This window comes from Aptenodytes patagonicus, chromosome 6 (assembly GCF_965638725.1).
Source record: "Aptenodytes patagonicus chromosome 6, bAptPat1.pri.cur, whole genome shotgun sequence".
NCBI lineage: Eukaryota > Metazoa > Chordata > Aves > Sphenisciformes > Spheniscidae > Aptenodytes > Aptenodytes patagonicus.
This window is the reverse complement of record NC_134954.1, coordinates 23,548,725-23,567,884: the sequence shown is the minus strand read 5'-3', so window position 1 is coordinate 23,567,884 and position 19,160 is coordinate 23,548,725. Positions and strand designations below refer to the sequence as shown.

The following is a 19,160-nucleotide window of genomic DNA, read 5'->3' as shown; positions in this document are numbered from 1 at the left end:
GGCTCTCCTTACTGCTGGGCTTCATGGGAGTCATCTGTCATGAGCTTCAGTTTCTCTGTGGTCTGTAATCGCTGATGTCCTACAGAAGTCTAGATGCTCTGCACCTACCTATGCTAAAATTATTACAAACAATCTATATTTTCATGTAAAGATTTGCTGTTTCAAATCTCTTACATTTAAATAGTCTTCTTCACAGACAGAATAGATGATTTTACAAGAAACAACTCTCTTCAATACAGAAACAGGTTTGCCTGATGGGATTTGCTGAAATGTCTGGCTTTCACCAAACTTCTTGCGTTCAGGACACCTGTCTCACATCCTATGCTGATCTTTCAAAAATAACCGGGAAAATGAGCAAGTCTATTTTGATTTGTACTTTTGTTATTTTTAATAAGGTTTTTAGAACAAGTACAGACTTGGTCCTTATGTAATTCAGTGCATTTGTTCTCACAACAGTGTGAGATATTTATGACAATTTCTAATAATTTATTTGTACTTTCAGGTAAAAAAGAGTGCACAGAATTAAAATTTCAGTGTTAATTTTAATTATTTGCATGAAGATAAATATTTGGGGTGTGCGCAAGAAACAGAGATATTATTCAAAATCTACACTAGAGGAACATTTAAATTGTGAAGTCATGCACTTGAAAGTATAAAAATGCCAGCACTGTGGCTACGTGGGCAAATTAATTCTGGCTCTCGTATTTCTATCTTGTGTGGTTTTCTCATATGGTACAGCAAATGTGGGCAACAACTGACCATGCAATTGCAGGCTAAGGTCATGGTCTATGTGCACACCTATGTTCATACAGAGAGGCAGGCAGAGAAGCTACCTGAGGTTTTAAAAGCAGAACAATGAGGCTAGCACTGCACTGAGGCAACCACCTTGCTCCTAGCTGTAGAGAGAGCTCCACCCTTGAATCTCCATTGCACGGTATCAATGAGTCTCAAGTAATAAGGGTTTTGTCAACTGGACCACAATTAAAGCAGTGCTAGTGTCCACAGAACTGACATTTCCTGCTTTAAAAAGGTGCAACTCTGCAATCTACATATCACACTCTAAAGAACATGGCTTTTGCATAATTACATATATCTGCCAAAGCTTTCCAGCCATGAACGTTTGAAAATGACTTCTTAGCAGTCTTGACTGACGGGCTAATTGCATTATTAACTGTCTGAAGAAGGTTAGTATTGCAGAAGAGAGAAGAGGTCTATTGGGCAGCATGTGTTGGGTATAGAAATCAGAGCTTGGAATGCCTGGTTCAGCTCTCCATCACGTTGCTACCAGGAGGTGGTCACTCTGCACATGAGATGATCTGCTGACATTCATTCTCTTTTTTGTAATAGCTGCAAAACTGGGCCTTACCCTTTTCACCAGAGTTGGTGAAGTTTACTTGACGTGTGTACTGCCAGTCCCGGAAAAAAGTTCTGAGTTCATTTGCAAGCATCACACTAACAGGCTTTCTGCTGAGCTGCAGGTATTGTAAAGTTAAACTGAAATGGTGTTTTTGCTTACTAGGAAAATATAATGAAGAAAAATACATTGAAGAACAGCACAAGCCTTTAAAAAAATGGAGAACACATCAGCCTACAATGTAATGGGTTTATTGGAAGCTGTCTAAATTGCACTGCTTTTGTAACTCCTATTTCATTAAGTGGCATTAGGACCAATGTACAAGGATCCCTTAGTCAGTGTGATACTGATTTTGTTTGTAGCATTGTCTGTTCTCTCAGAGAAAGAACATTGATACCAATCAGTGGCAGCTCTTTGCAGGACTGATTTCTGTAAGAGTCTCTGACATACAGTGTCATTGGTCAGCTCCACAAGGCTTATTTATCCTCATTACTTCTCCACAGCCCAGTTTTTTATTTCTTTTCTCTAGTTCCATGCGTGCATGTATACTTGTATCTAGCATTCATAAAAACCTGTTTAAGCAACAGATCTGAAAGCTCTTGCTTATTTATCTGAACCAGACAGAATAAACAGCAGCCATAGGAAGCTAGCTGCTTCACACTGGGGTGCCAGCATGAGGGAAGTGCTATAGGAGCTTGCCTATATTCAGCCTTGCCCTCCCGGGCAAGTGTTTCTACTCTCAATATTTCTCCTGTTCGTGCAATTCAACAGAGTCCCAACTGGAATTTAACTGCAGGCAGAGAGTCAGCAAGCATCGCAAGGCCCGCACCACTTTGTCCCACTTGGAGCAAAGTTAGAAGATGGTGAAATGCTATATTGATTTTCCAGCCGAGGGAACACCACCTGCAGGAAGAGACCAGGCGAGAACATCACAGCAGATTAGCATGGGTACAGTTGTATAGGCCAGTGGAAAGCAAATATAATCTTCCAGTCCATTCGTAACTCAGCTTCTATGCTGTGCCTGGTGTTTACTGGAATGTTTACAACTTTCCTGGAGTGAGAAAGATCCTGTGTATTTATCACTGCCAAAAAACCTTAAAACTGCAGACATACAGAAATACAGCACTGACTCCTCCTAAGTGAAATAATTTAGAGCCTCCCCCTCTTTCTCTTTGCAAGGCACATAAATAGGGTCTATACAGACAGTCTCTTGAAAGAGTTTGCTTGAGGCAACCCATAGATGAGGTATCAAGACAAGGAAAAAATATAATCAGAAAGCCTACAACATATTGCAAGCCTGGGAGATTTCTGTTGCCTGAAGGCACTTAACTATAGGCAAAAAAATACTTGACATATTTACACCCAATTTCTTTAGGAAAGGGAGATACACTGGTATTTTATGAGGTGTTAAAGGTATCTTTCAAAAATGCAGCTGAGCAAGAGTTAGAAATGACAAGTACTATTTTTTCTCTCCCTCTCAATTATAGCTAGCCTACATAGGTGTTAAATAAAACCTGGTGCCTCATTCTCCTTTCATGCCACTTTTATTCCAGAGAAATCACTTTGATGGAGTAACTCTTTACTCACAGAACAGAAGATGGGGAGACAACCAGCTACGGCATCATTACTACCACTCCAAGGTAGTGCCATTTTCCAAGTAGTACATCGCTTCAACAGAAAATCAAAGGCATATATTGTCTGGCACCCTACTCTTGAAAAAGCTAAATCAAAGTGATTGATACCTTTCTCACTGCTTCTCTAAGGTCTGAAAGTAACAGAATAAAAAGTACTGTTTTCATAATACAAATTAAAATGGGCAGCCTTCTGCACGTATCACTTGTTGCTCAGAGGGTGAAAAAAAAGTAATGTAGGGAGAGACTTCTTATCCCTTGTTTCCCTGAACCACTTCAGGCAAGTGAGCAGTGCAGGCCAGCTGGCATGCGCTATCCCTCCTCTCAGCAGACAGCACTGAAAAATATTCAGTCCTGCTAAGAGTTACCTTCCTCTGAAGTACTGGAGTGGCTGCTAGCATCAGACATACGAAATACCAGAAGTTTTTCAAATGAAAGCTTTATGCAGACTGTGACAAAGCCCCACTAAATATAATGGAATATTTACCTGACTAAAAGCTGGGATGTTTGGACTTGGGGTGCTTTGGATCAGACCCACTGTTGACTAACCTTGCTATTTACAAACTTTAGTAAAACGTGGGTGGATTTTTTTCTCCATTTTGATAAAGTTGGAATTGCTGAAGGTGACCTACCCACATCTGCTTCTGACCTTCCAATTTCCAAAGCCAACCCCAGTTTATTATCTGAGGTAAGAGGTTAGTTTATTGGGGAGAGCTGTACTTTTTAACACTATTCCAATATCACACCTCTGCTTGCTGACATGCAGTCAGCAGGTCAGGCTGCAACTCTCACCCCTCGTACAGTGTGTGAAGAGGCTGTCAATGAGGACCACCTCTACAGTAACTGCAGGATTGTGTGTTTAACTATGAAATCCTTATGCTTTTATCTCACTTTGCAAATCACATAACTTTAAAATCAGCAAAGACAAAGTCACATTCACAAGGATCCAGTGCAGGTGTTACTGGCAGGGTTTAAAGTTCAAACCGCAGAGTCCTCAATGCTGGCCAATTTCCATTCAGCTGAAACTAATTATCTTTTGTCAAGGTGGCTGACCAGGTTTTAGCCAAGCACAGAGGTTTTCACATTTTAATTTTTAATCACAGTGCAACTGAATGGTTCGGTCACACCAGAACACCAGACACTATTTCCAACTCTACCTGACCTAACACTGAGAGGAGACCAGCAGTCCTAGCTCCTTACTCTGCTAATTTTTCATCAGAGATGCAAAGCCTTTCACTGGATCCTTACCCTTACTTAGCAGTGCAAACCACCTTCAAACGAGATGGAAATCATCACCCAACATTCAGTAAGATTTCAGCAAGTCCTTTCCCTCAGGGGTTTTTTGTTTGCTATTAAGAAGTGGTATGCACACTGGGCCAATCTGCCCAACATACACTGTAAGTTTGGGGGTAGCAAAATAGGAAATTTAACATTTCTTTATAACCAAGTGAATAGCACATATGACCATCAGCACGATGACTATAACTATTTAACACCTCTGAACACCGCCTGCTATAGAAGCAGAGCTGGGAGGAAACGTACAAGATGGGTTTGTAGGACAGAAACATAAGGGGACACATTTCCAGGGCACGGCATGTGGTTCAGCCTCTTGACTTCCATTAGTGTTAATGGGAAAAACACAGCTATATCCCTGCCCTCAGGATGCAGCCCAAGAGGATATTTTTGCCTGTAAACACTGCGATTTAGTACACAGCACTGCACCCAGTATTCCCACCTCTGCCTTCATTTCATCAGCACAGCCACCACCATGTGCTAGCTTTGCAGCAAAACAAGATTTATGGAAGCTTTATTTTTGCGCTCATTTTCCCTGCGTTGAAACAGACGCAAACCCACAGCTTTTAGGTGAAAGGGCTGAGTAAATTTACTGGAAAGTGCTAAAGAAAGAAAGAAAAAAGTGGAAATGACATGGTAGGAAGGAGCTTGGGGGAGGGGTGGAATAGGTGACATTTTTCACCTCTTCATATACTGACATGCAGGAAAGTACGTCAATCCAAAGTCTTATAATATGTAAACCAGTATTAAAGAAATATATGTCCTCATTAATGTGCTTTACACTTATTATACCATGTTGCTCCTTCCACTTGCTTCTTAGTCACAGGGAGCCACGTTGTGATGTCCCCCTTCAGCTACCATCAGGTTTTGTTCTGCTGAAACAAATGTACTGCTACTTGCAGTACTTCTACAGTGGAGCAATGTATCAGGCTCTGGCTATGAAAATAAAAGAAAACTAGAAGAAAGGCCAAACACAAGCCAAGGAAATTGTTGTATTTCTTTAGGACTGTGATATAGTACGGATAAAAGCATTTATAAAAGGAGTTCCAAGGATGGATTTACTGCAGTAGCCTAAGAGAGCAGCTGTATCTTCTCTTTCCTTCCTAGCACCTCCTCTTGTATGTGTCTTCTCTCCTATAGCACAGAAAGGCTTTACCAGCCCCCACTGCCCCCACCCCATCCCCATCCCAGCTCCGGCTGCCCTTCAGCTCCAGCACTGAAATCCTGGCAGGGAAACTCCCAAACTCTGCCCCAGGCTCAGCCTCATCTGATCAGACATTTCTTCCTACTCCACCCAATGGACTGCCAGCTCACACAACAAAAAAAGTAACAAGCAAACATTGCATCTCTATGGGCTTTTTGTGGCATTGGTGCGGGCTCCTTCCAGAAAGCAAAGACAAAACTGTCTCTAACCAGGCAACTGGCAGGCAAAGGATCTGCTGTCATTCAGGGTCATATCAAACTTTAGTTTTGCTAGATATTGTAACTATGCCGTAACCGGAGATTGCAGCCAGCAGCAGCTTGTAGTACCACTGGGCTATGTGTGTATTTTGCCCCAACTTGACTTGTGGGAAGCTCAGTAGAGTTTATCCAGATGATGTGCAGGACAGAGCTAAATTCCACTTTCCCTCTATATTCTCAAGAGGATTCAGTACTGGCTGAGCAAGCTGACTCCCATCTCCAGCTCAACCCGGGGCTCGTTCCCCTGGGCCATCCCAGCACGGGAGCCAGCAGATTAATGAGCAGGGAAGAGAAGAACTGGGCACTGCAGAGTGCCTGCTACTTCACACATTGTTTTCCTCCCTGGCAGAGGGAACGTATTAGAGGCACCACAGTTCCATGAGCCTAGACCTCCAGTTTTAGTATCTCACAGTGTTTGTATTACATACCTCTCGGTTTCAGAAGAAACCAGTAGATTGTCAGCAGCATAAAGCCGCAGGGGTAGAGGAGCTGCCTGTGGAACTCAACCCATTACATCAACTCCTAATGTAACCCGATTTTTTTTAAGACCAGAACTAGGATCAACTCTCAGTGAGAGCAGCAGTGTCTATGATCAGGCAAGGGATCAACTAATTTCCATGAGATTAGGTCAATTCTTTTTGATGGCAGCCTGCAAAAGACTGCAGAGAACTTTAAAGTACTGCCAGTACAGGCAGAGCTTATAACAGATGCATTGCAAAATAATCAGAGGTTTTGTTGGTAAGTAGAAGGGAAAACACAGTCTGCACATATGGATCTTTCTGGAATGAAAAACAGAATGCTTCATGCCCTTCTCTTGCGGTAACTTTTTTGTGGTCTGTTAAAAGCTTGAAGAGCAGCCGCTGTACAGTCACTAGAACTGGCTAATAGCACAAGACTGGGTGAGGAACTGGAATAAATTAGTGAACGCTAAAAAAACCCAAAAATAATGGTATATAGTAAATTAGACATTCCTCAAAAAAGGCTAAAAAAAAGATGGCTCTTTCTTGAATTGTATTGCATTTGACCAGCACTATTTCAGTGGCTTTGGAGAGTGGTTTTTGTCGGAGCAGACATAAAGCCCTTTCACTCTAAACTACATTCACGCATGTGACTGAACTTTCTCTTTCCCATCCTGCTTTTCTCTGTTTTTACCCCAGTTCTGAGTAAACAGAAGCACAAAACTAACCGCTGCAAGACCTTGTCACCAGTTCTCTGGTAACACAACTTGCAAGGCAACAGAGAGCTGGTGCAGTCCCTGCTACCCTCTCAGAAGCAATGTGCCGACCAAGCGCACCGCATGGAACGCAGCTGCATTGCGTCTCCCGAGTAGCATCATCATTTTAATGTTACCAGATTAATGTATTTCTACCTCCAGATCATTAAATATACCTACAAAAATAGCATAACTAATTAACCAGCTTAATATAAATCAATATGCGCATGCACACACACACACAAATTTCTTTAAACAATGTCAGTTTTATAAATCAGCGCCAGTAAAAATCTCACTCACTGCTATGAACTCTGGAATTCAACATGGCCTTAAGGTGATCTGTGGCAGAAGTATACACACTAATTATGTTTCCTTACATAAGCAACACTAAATAACAGGGTCTACAGAGAAAGCAGAATTTATTTCATGTTAACAGTTTACCTTTTAATGATTTCATGGGTTTTTTTAAAATAACAGAGCGACACATGTGTGTTTCGGACAGGTCCCTCAAACAAAACATGAGCATGGATGTGTTCTCTTTTGTGGGAGAAGCCCTCCTTGCCTTTCTTTTCCCCTCATACCCATCCCTCTACTGAAATGTTGATCAGACCATTCTGCACAGCCCGCTCTGATTCTTGTCACTGCCACTTGTGCCAACAGCTTCCTCAAACCAGGCTGTGTCCCAGGTAACTTGTACCATTTGAAGGGCTGAAGTAGCAGGTATCTTGTAAAGGATAAAACTGCTGCCACAGGTACCCTGAGCAGGATGTGCACTGGGTTTGTTTCTGGACCACAGCACGCTCAGACTGGACTGTTCTCCAGTATGTCGCTTCTTTTCTTCCTGAGCTTTCTTAGAGAAACTTTGGACAATTATTCTTTCATGAAACGATGCTTGTTCAAGCCTGCTTTTATTTGCACACTAAATCTCATCCCCCTTTTCTCTCTCCTCTCCTGTTCAATCTGCAAAGTGGCTATGAGAAGGATTAATAAAAAGGCATGACAACAAGCCCTTAGAAAGCTGGTGACACCCAGCTCATTTCTGCTGACCTGAGCAGTACAGGAAAATGCCGTGGCCAGCAGCAGGCGAAGACTGAGGCAGTTACTTTGTGCTTCACTTGCACAGCAAAATCAATGTATTATACCCTTTATATTGTAAAGGATTTACTTGTCCTGCTGGTAAGAAATACTTGTCCTCTGTGAAAAATCTGTGTGCCTGGCTAGCTGCTGTTTGGAGATCAGGATGGGACTATTGCACCTTTTTGGCCCTGACAATTGCTACAGCAATGCACATATTACTCATTCAGCAGCAGCAACTCTCACAGTGATTTCTTCAATACCTGGCTGAAGTTGACTGTAGTTCTCCCAACTGTAACTTCAATCAGCATGGTATTTTCTAGATTTGATTACTGCAATGCTCTCCATTTTGCTGCAGAACTGCAAATAGTTTGGTTGTGTGAGTAAAAGATTCTCTCCTTGAACATAAAGGAGCACAGAGGCACAATGACAGGAGGGGGAACCCCAATAACAGCATCAGGGAAATGGAGCACCCTGACCCAGCTGCTCTCAGGGCTATCATGGGAGCTCTTAATTTCAAAAGCTTTCAAACCAGGTAGTACAACAAAAATTATAAAGAATTTTAATGTGAGAAAAATGCATTCTAATTTTCTGTAAGACAACTCACTGTCCATTTTTCAACAAGTATGTGCAGAAGGACTGAGATTGTTTTTCTCAAGTTCTCATGCTAAGCATCTATGCCCTTTGCTATGGGGAAATTCAGCATGTAAGGACACATTTACCACATCACTTAACAGCTAAGCTGAAAATCCACGTGTAATTGCTATTCTTGCTCCTACTGTAAGTTATTACAAGTTCTGCTTATTGAAAAGAAAGCTGGAAGTACTTTAATAAGAACATCTATATTTTTTTCTGTGATAAAGCACTTATAGTCTGAAAGTACTGAAGATGAGGAACTTTTATCCTATTAGGATAATCATCCATTTCTTTGTAAGGTTTGGTGTCTTCTCCCCAGTTGGATAGCTTAATTGACAACTTAAGCAGAAGTACATGGCCAATAAATGCTAGGGAAAAACTTCTTTTTTAACAAAGGTGAGAAATGGAGAGTGATGAAGATAAAGTGACTTTGTTTAGATACTTAGGGACTTCCAGACAGAATAAATAAAAAGGGTGGCTTTCAACTTATTTAATGTTTGGCCCAAATCAATCTTTCATCCAACAAACATCTGAGAAATGCATTGAAGTTATTTTTACAATGCTTGCTGGAGTTTCATATTCTGCCCTTTTTCAGCAGCAAAGCAAATGTCAGCGCAGTGAAGCTCTGGTAGCTCATGTTGAATGTCAGAAACACTGAGATCTGTAACTTAGAAGCCTTGAACTTTTAGACCATAGGAGCGTTAATGCCTGGCAACTGCACACTGGGTTATAACTTGGAAAAAGTCAGAAAAGGATGAATTGGGCTTCCTTGTAATACAAGTAGCGAAGAAGTATGTCCAAAAGTGACATATAAAGCCCCAGGGCAAATAAAGCCATCCACATGAAGTCATTGCCAGCTGCTTCACAAAGAGACATTCGTACCTGCTGTAATGGAAGTCATAGGTCTAGCAATTTGAAATGGCAGCCACAGGAGATGGGAAAAGGAATTTTTTAAATTATTTTTTTAAACACTGTCTGGAAACTACTGCAAGGAGAGCCACAGTTAATGATGAACCTAGTGATATACTGACTTTATTAACCAAACTATACCTGGCATACAAGGTGTTAGCAAGAACTAGCAGATTAAAACCAGGCTGAGTCATCGTTTACTTTTGCCCACAAACACAGCAGTTCATCACTGCACACTGCAACAGAGTGAACATTTGCTTTTTCATGAAAGGGATGATCAATCAAATCTGAAACATCAAATAAGTTCCTACTTTGACTCAATTTATAAAATTGTGTTTATCAGAGGGAGAGGGGATTCCCTTATTTAGATAGAAAATAAATCTTCTACATCTTACCTATGTATGTGCCAAAGGTCCAGAGCAAGTTGATCTAGCTTTGAAGTCAGCCCTGCTTGGAGCAGGAGGTTGGATTAGGTGACTTCCAGAGGTCCTTTCCAACCTAAAGCCTTCTGCAGCTCCCGTCTTGTGAACTTCACAGAGGCTTTTACCCCACTTCCACCAATTGTAATGCCAAATGTCTACTGAATTCCACATTGCACACTCAAACCCTCACAGTTTAGTTAACACTCAGCCAGGCAGACTGGCTTTGGATTCTGACTTCATCATGCCCCAAATTCCTGCCTCCTGTATCACCTCGGGGTTGCAGTGGGAGGAAGGACTGGGGTTTAGGCATCAGCATGTATCAGAATTCAAATAAACAAGGAGATACTGTACTGACTGTGGAGTTCACTGGAGTTACACTTTGGAAAGATTAACAGAAGCCACGGTTCTGCAGGAAATGCTACAAAAGCATGACAGTCTCACCTAGCCCAGTCAGCACGCGCTCCAGAAGACAGGGTTCTCATAGCTCAGGCAAGGTCAAGTCCTCCCCCACAATTCGGACCTTAAAATTCAACTTCCTTAATGCAAATTCCCCCTTCCAAACATTGGCAGGATAGCTTGGGAAAAACTAAGCCTCCCAGGAAAGTTATTGACCATCTTCCATTGTCCTTGAATAGGGCATAAACATGCAACTACACCTGGAAACATGTTTCTCAGATCTACAGAGACTTCTGCTTATTTCAATGGAGACACTTAAACCCCTTTGACAGGCAACTGATACTTTAGTTTGTGTGACAACTGAAGGACAGTGGGAGAATAACTGCTTCCACACAACACACAAAACAGCTTTCCCCAAATAAATACTCAGGAGGATGATTTTATAAGTTTTCAATTAAGTTTGTGTTCATTCCTCAGAAAAGAGATACACACTCTTGCTTTCTCTCAGTGTCACAATCCTAGAGAAAAACTGAAGGTATGCTTTTCCTATGGCCAATATGAACTTCTCACTGTGCAAATATAGCAGAAGAAAAGCTGTAATTTTGCCACATACTACAAAAGCTCCTGAAATTTAATAAAATAAAATGAAAACTCAACCTCAAATAGTATTACTATTTATTACTCAAATAGTAATAAAATATTTTTAAAAAATACTTCAATGTTCTTTGGTTTAGTCCTTTTGCATGTGTTTCCTGGTTGCTCATGCATGATAAATTGAAAGCTGGTATCGGCTCCTTTTAGATTCCACCAAGGGAAACTTCCAAAGGTGAGCAGGCAGAACTGACATTTTAAGTTGTCTCAGAGTCAATTTACAGCAGCAATATGAACCTGTGACCATGTCCCACATAAAACATGAAAACTGTACTTATATGTACACAGAACTGCCCTGGTTTATCTTGAAAATGGGCCAGAAGACCATCATATACACTATTTATGCAGACCAAAATTGTGTACTGGAGCCATGCCATAGCATGGGAAAGGTGCACGCCGAAGGAGCAGATAACTGCACGATACAGTATTACCTCTTTTCACTCCTTAGGCCACTCTGAGATGCTTTTTAGAGTCCAGTATGTGACGAAAGCAGCATGTAAATTCCACAGTGATAAACAGCTGTTGCTGATTTCAATTTCCACTACAGATATCACACTGCAGGCTCGCCTGGTGCCTCATGTCAGTGTTTGGCCTTTGGTTCATAAACATGAGTTTTTAGGAGACAGAAAATCCTCACACTCATTGCCTGCTTAACAGACAGTTGACAAGGAATGGCTAACAATCTTACCCTTCTTTCATTAAGAGCATTCAACCTGCAGTAGTTGTTGTGACATTCTGCCCCTTAAACAAACACTGATTATAGAAAATAAAAGTAAAGCTTGGCAGTTCTCCTTTAAGACCACATTCTTACATGAGACAACAGCTGTCCTTTTGCTGGATCCAATTTCAGTCTGCCAGTCTGCAAATGGCAGTTTTGGGCAATTCTCTCTCACAGCTCTTCTTTAGTGTTGGACCCAACTCTAGTCAGAAGTCAGTGCAGACCCTCCCAGTATGGGTACTAACAATAAGGTTTGTCATGGCAGAACCAAAATGCCTCGAAGCTGAGGAAATCTGTGATCCTGCTGTTCTTGATATGCCACTATCAGCATGGCAAGGAACAGGCAAATGAAGACTGCACTTGGAACAGACCATAAGCCTGCAATCTGATAAGTGAAAGCTAACCCCAACTTTTGTGGCAATGGTGGTACATTCAACAGTCCACACCTTTAGGTGAAATAGTCACATAGCAAGATTGGAGTGCTCTCTATTAATTTTAGACAGTATGTCCTTAAAGGCTATGGGTTTTGATATACCTCCTCTCCCAAGCTGTGAAAAGCTCTGTTAGATTCAATACAGTGCACAGCAAATGTGACAGAGCAGAATCAGAACCTCTGTGCAAAGAACTACATAAGCTGAGGTTACAGACACCTTTAACAAGTCTTTCAATTTCAAGTGCTAATGTATTAAGACTCCACCTTCACTTTTCTCTGAGCTCCTGAAAACTAATAAATTTTTCAGAATTTCTTCTTCCCAATAACTGTCCACAGTCTAAAGGAAAGGGATGAACAATATAATATTTGGAATCTTTTTGTTTGAATCTAATAGGAATCTTTGTGCCCAGATTAAAATCTGCATTTATCTGTGGATTTACCATTCATGTTTGGTTTTGCAGTTCTCTATTTTCCCCTACCCAAAATGTAAGCATGACAAAAAAAGTCACCAGATGCTTGGAAATACTCTTGAAAATGCAATATTTGAGTCTTTTGGAGAGAAAATTCCTATTCGTTAAGATGAATTAACATAATTCATACTGAATTCTTACCACATACAGATCATGCAGGTGCACACAAAATCATAATAAATAAATAAATAATAATAAACCCCCCATGATTAAGAATACAAGTGAGAAATTATTGCAGGATCAGAATCTGCAAATAGGTATGTGGTTACTAAAATATACAATGCTAGGTATGGTTTTTACTAAAAGTAACTACACTACCAATAGGACTAATAGTAATTTCAATGCAAGTAAAAATTATTCTTATTTTTGTAAGGTAATTCTTATGATCAGAAAAAAAATAAGGGCAAATTCATATTTTACCTGCCGAGGGGTCCTCTCTGACTTACTCCTGCACCATTCCCAATCTGTGAGTTCAGGTTTATGGCTTTCCTCATGAGACAACCTCCTTTCTGGTCCTTCAGAAAAAGTCGACTTATCAAAATTTCTGACCTCTTCTCTTTTAAAGGTTCCCAGTTTGTCAGGAAGGAGGCGGTCGGTGCTGCTCTCCTTGCCCGTGTCTCGCCCGGCCCCGGGTTCCTCCGGGGCGTCCCGGGAGCTGTCCGCCAGGGCCGCGGTGCTGAACCCCGCCTTCCCAGAGCGGGGGGGATCGCCGCTTCCTCTCCGAGGTTCTTTCGAGTTACCGCAGTCGTAGCTCACCAGGTTGTGATAGGACGGAGATTTGCCAGCACCATCGTGGTGGTGGTGGTGGTGGTGGTTTTCATGGGATATTTTGTAGATTCCATAACCTTGCTGGAACGACAGGTTGAATTCAAAACCCCTACGTTTGGCTGAACAGAAAGGGAGGAAATGTCATATTAAAGAGAGTCAAAACCAAGAAGAAAACTGAGATTACATACACAATGAAAATGACATTCTAAAACATAGAATAAATTATTTAACTACTGCTAGAAACAGACAATTTTCTACCCATAAAAAGAATGAATTGTTGAGAAGAAAGACTTCTCAGATAGTATGTTATTATACTGCCTTCTTAATGAATTCAGAAATTATACATTCCAAAGTTAACGGATTCCCAGAAACTGGTAGATTATCTGCCATTTTCAAAAACACACAATAGATGATGTTTTATGGGATACACACAAGAAGAAAATACTTAAATTTTGTAATACTTTCTTTTTCACAGCCTGTTTCAGCTATATTCCTAAAGGTGAAAAATTGTACAAAATGATAAAACATTTCTGAGAATCTATAACTAACCTTCAATATCAATAGTCAAGCAAGAAAAACAGAATTCTACAATAAAAATTAAATATTTGAAGTATTTACACAATGAAATTTTTGTATATTCTCCATTCTAAATTCAGTGCTCCAACTGATCTTACACAGTAATTGAACAATTAAATAAAAATTCTCAATCATTATTTATATCCTTTCATTCTTCCTCCTTTCTAACACAAATCACTTGAGATTCTTCATCCTCCCCCTTTTCATCTTACATTATGTAGTAACTAAAGAAGTGCCTTTTATTAAACTAATGAAATCATCTTCCCACCAAACCTTTCATGCTAATTTATAAAATAAAAGGTATGAGGATACATTTATACAACCTCTATTTCTACTCAACAGTTTGTGTGCTTACTAGATCATATATAATTACGGGTGAAATTCTGACCTTAGCAGTCATTGCATTAAAACTTGAGAATAATCTTTAGTACAAATATCTAAAATTTACAGATTTATTTAAAATAATTTTATAATTGTTACTTTTCCATCTGTTGTACATTTATCTCTCTAAATAGCATTATTAAATACATCTGAAATAAACTGCCTTCTTGATGAACTGTAGTCATCCTCTCTGGGAAAGCGGTTAAAACGCATCAGTCGCAGCACAAGCCATTCTGCACTTGGAGAACGTGTTCAAAGCAAGTGAAAGCCATGAATGAGAATGGCTTTTTGTCTAGTATTCAGGAGCTTTCTTTCTCCTTAAACATGCAGTGAATGTCAGGAATTCACCCACTGATGTCAGAGAATGGGAAACAACACCCAGATCCTCAGAAGTATTTAGCTCTTAACTTTTGCAGTTGGACTAGATGATCCTTTTAGGTCTCTTCCAACTGAACTATTCTAATTCTAACTTTCTAAATAAAACTTACCAGCACTTTCAATTCCCCTTGGACAAGGCCTCAAGGGACAACTGTATCAAACTCTAGCACTGTAACTCTCACTTCTGAAAGATTAATGCATAAATCTATCATTTTTATATACTAATATAATTGCAGCATTATAAATCAGAAATTGAAATTATTTTTCTGTTAAAGTTATTCTTGATAATAATTATGATCATAAACCAAAAAAATCACCTATTGCTCTATCTTCCCTCCTTGTAGGCTTCCATACTGGTATTTTTACCAGAACATATTTATCATATGTTAACAGAGATCTAACAGATACAGATGTATTTAATATCCTGAGGCAGATTTATATCCTTCAAACTTTCCATAATTACCTACCGTTGAACAGCTGAATTTCTTAAGTTGGTACAGTTTCGCTTGTCCCAGAAAGCAAACATGTATGAACATATATGCATACATTTGTGTGTAATGAATGTAAATTAATCGCTAATAAAGATACTGAACTTTTATTAGTAAGTATAATAAGCTTCAATAAAACATTTTAATAACAAATACTTCTCTCAGAAGAATACTGGAAACATATTTTCATTTGTAATTCAAAACGCAATCCCTCTGTGCAGATACATGAACATTGGAGCTTCAGGTATTTTGTAAGTAACTGTGGCCAGGAAATTTACAGGAAAGCATTATGCAGTCTTTTAGCCACAAATATGACAATGTTATTCATGTTCGCAGAAGCCTAAATGTGTTTTTCACTAGAGATAAGTTCATGGAGTGATAGCTGTATTTCTTTGTCTTCTGTTTCTCTGACTGAATATTACCGCATTATCGAGTTCTTTATGAAAAGAACAAAAGTCATGTAACTGCAGGAGACAGGCTCTGGCAGTCAGCGTGTGCAGGGATTCCTCCAGCTGGTTTTACACGGAGGCCCAGAGAAAAACAGGGCTTTAGAAGATTCCAAGAAGGTTACCAGTGAAGGTCTGACATCCTCTGTTACACCAAGGTAAACTTTATAAACATGGAGGGAAATATTTTTAGGCAAAAACTGTGTAGGAGTTCCTTAGCTTTCAACAAGTGGCATGAATACACTGAGATACAAGCCCCTCCCATAAATCACATCCTTTGCTATTCACTTATTGGTGTTGCTGTGATTTCTGGTTAGTAGTTACAGCGCAGGTGTACAAACAAAAGCTCCTCTCCTTTTTAGAATTTGCTCACAATTAGCATGTTTCCCTCCCCCCCCCCCCCATTAAACATATTTAGCATAGTCCATGTATTTGATTAGTAAACGTCAGATTTTGGCAGATACATTTCTCCCAGGGAAGGAGAAGAGAGCGAAACTAGGATTCAGAGTCCATTGGACTCTGCTAAAAGATCCGACAGTGACCTGGGAAAATCAGCAAAGCTTCTGTATCTCAGTATCCACTATTTCCGTCCAGCTGTCTTGCATGAATGTTATCAGTCCCATTTACTGTTCTAAATAATGTCTATATAATTCAGGCAAATGATTTGAAGAAGTACAAAGTACCGTTACTGACACTAACTTCCTATCCTTTTTATTACAAGATACATTCCAGCTATGCATCACCCTTCCATACTTACTTTTGAGTTCTTCTGAAGACACTGCATATGAATTCCTCCTGCAATTAATGATGCAGCCACAGGGCAGGTGAATCCAGTGTTCTGACAGGACAAATACTGGGGTGACTGTGGCAGCCAGCAAAGTCAGCAGGAAGCTAAGTGTCTCAAATGAAAGGCTTTGAAAACCAATGATGTGCTGGACAACCATTTGTATCTGAAAGGCAGAGCATTTCAAAATTTAAATTGCTTCAGGCACATGAGATACTTCCAGGAATAAACAGAACATCTCACTATGAATATGACACAAGTAAAAGACACAGGCTGTCATTAATGTTTGCTGAGCCTAACAATTTTGTTCCTAACAGAAAGTGGAGAAAACACACTGACAGAGGCTCTCCTCCTCATTCTGCATTTCTCAGAAAAACCCTTGCTTAAGCTAAATATAGATGCCTGAACACTATTAAAACAAGCAACTCACAATCCAAGCAACTTAGAAGAGACTGCTAGCTCAGTCCCTCCTGCATGGTACTGAGGAACCCCAACTCCTGATGGGGAACAAGAGAGACAACTTAGCACCACACAGGGCTGCACTGCAGATGCTCTGTAATGCTCCCTTTCCGCTGAGAGAAGCTCAGGTGCTGAGTCTATACACAACCCAGGGACAGGGATAACACTGCCCCGACCCGTGTTCCGTGTTCTCAACGGACTCCTTTCTAATTATACATGAATGTACCTGTTGCCAAATATATTAGTGCATGCATATGGACAGCACTCCCTACCACCCACCCCACCCCCCCAATGCTACAGAGATTACAAAGATGCAAGCAAACCTCATTTTTCTAACAAATTCCTATTTTTTTAACCAGTCTGGCAAAGGACGTGACTCACAGCTGTGAGGAGAGGCAGAAGAGCTAGCTTAGTACAATTCACAGACCCCATAATGCTGAATAAACGCTTGTCAGAGAGCTGGCAATACAAAAGGGTGGACCTTATTAATCCCTGTATTCAGGTGATACAAATGATGTGATGATAGAGTAACATACTGATGAATCAGGCTCTGCCAAATCTGCTGAAAGCCAGTTAAATTCATGTAGTGACACAGACCTGCTTAAAAGGACTTTTGCTGGCTCAAACTATACTATAAGGAACAATTGCAACGGCTGCTGTCCATCTGTTTCAATACATGGCACACCAACTCACATCCCATTTAAATGTAAGTAAACATTAGAAAGTAAAGCAATCTGACGATTTACCATCATTGGAAGCCAGAGAATGACTTTTGTCAATGCAAGAATCAGTGAGAATCGTTTCTGGGCGAAGCCCACCGTGATGCTCCTGCTCTGTATGCCGTTCATGCAACGGGGCTCGAGTACACTACTCTCAGCCACACCTTTCCTAAAAACTGTCTCTGAGCTTGGACATGCGTTTTGGAAATGCTTCAGGGTTTTATCCACAGGATCCACCGGTGACAGAGATGGGGTGGCAGTACTGCAGCCTGCAGGTGTCCCAGGGGTGATGTAGCCTCGAGAGATTTTCTGGTAATCAATGTGCAATAGCTGTTGCCCATCTGAGCACAACAGCTGGTAAGTTAGAGGAACAGACAGCACTGTGAGGAGGCAAAAGCACAGTGAGTAGACAATAAATAAAAACAAGATGTAGGAACTGGCACAGTCAGTGAAGCAACCCCAGGAGGTGGGGATGTACTTGCCCCAACCACAGAGAGGCAAAATGCAGATCAGCAAACTGACAATCCAAATGGTAAGAATGGCCCATACCATGCTCACTCGTCGCTTGGAAGTGCTGCAGCTCATTGTCTCAGTTTTGTTGATGGTGTAGAAGTTGTAAGAAACTATAAGAGACCCTTTCAGGTTGCTAGAAATGCCCTGGAATAAATATATTAGTGCTGAGGTGGTGCACAGAGGCTGGGGGAGGACATCACTTGACCACTGGGTGAGCATGAAAATAACCACTGGCACAATGCTGATCAAATCATCTATTGACAAAGAGGTCACAATCATTGAAACCGTGGTTTTGTTTTGCATTTTCAGCAGGGAAACTAGTGAATAAATGCTGCCCAGGAGTGCTGTGAATGCAATGATAAAAGTCAGGCAGAATAGAAAGACATTCAAAGTTTTCTGCTCACTAGGCTTATCCATAATGCTATGATTTTCAGCGAAAAAGCTCGTCCCATTGAGAGACAAGTTACTAGGCGTTACCGACATTGTCCTTGGCAATTTTTTTTCTTTGCCTTCTCACTGACTCTGCAAGTTTTCACTATCTGAAACCAGAACTGTTAGCTCCACATCACAAGTTTCTTTGTTTTCCTAGACTCTCTTTTGTGGCATCCAATGAAGAAATATTCAGGTGAAAGCACCCTTGATAAACAGAACAACTCATGCTCTCAAAAAATCAGGCAACAATGAAGTATCAAAGATGCTGAGAAAAATGCAATTCTTCATAATCCTTTCAGTACTGGAAGATTCAGGCTCTTCAGGTAATAACATGCCATTCACTTTTGACAGATATCAGGCAATGTGCCTTACTCACGAGTTCAGTTGAAACGAAGGCAGAATATCAGGTATGTTCAAGCTCTAGTAGCTCAGGGAGAAACATAGTAGAAATGAGAGGCTGTTGGATTCACCCTGCGCTGTTCTGAGCTGCAGGAGGGAGGAGTCAGATGCAAGCAGGATAGCAGAGCCGAGGGGAGTGAGTATCTTCTCAGATAG

The 19,160-nt window shown here is 40.6% G+C and overlaps 1 protein-coding gene across 1 annotated transcript in view; it reads right to left on the bottom strand.

The window, feature by feature from the left end:
• Positions 1–18,912, bottom strand: part of GPR149 (G protein-coupled receptor 149) — a 28,734-nt gene extending 9,822 nt beyond the window's left edge. The window contains exons 1-3 of the mRNA XM_076340680.1: positions 17,688–18,912; positions 16,456–16,648; positions 13,082–13,548 (exon numbers count right to left, since the gene is read on the bottom strand). Of these exons, the coding sequence (XP_076196795.1) occupies positions 13,082–13,548; positions 16,456–16,648; positions 17,688–18,656 (1,629 nt within the window). The 5' untranslated portion in view covers positions 18,657–18,912. The remainder of the gene's footprint in view (positions 1–13,081; positions 13,549–16,455; positions 16,649–17,687) is intronic.
• Between the last annotated feature and the right edge of the window lie 248 nt (positions 18,913–19,160).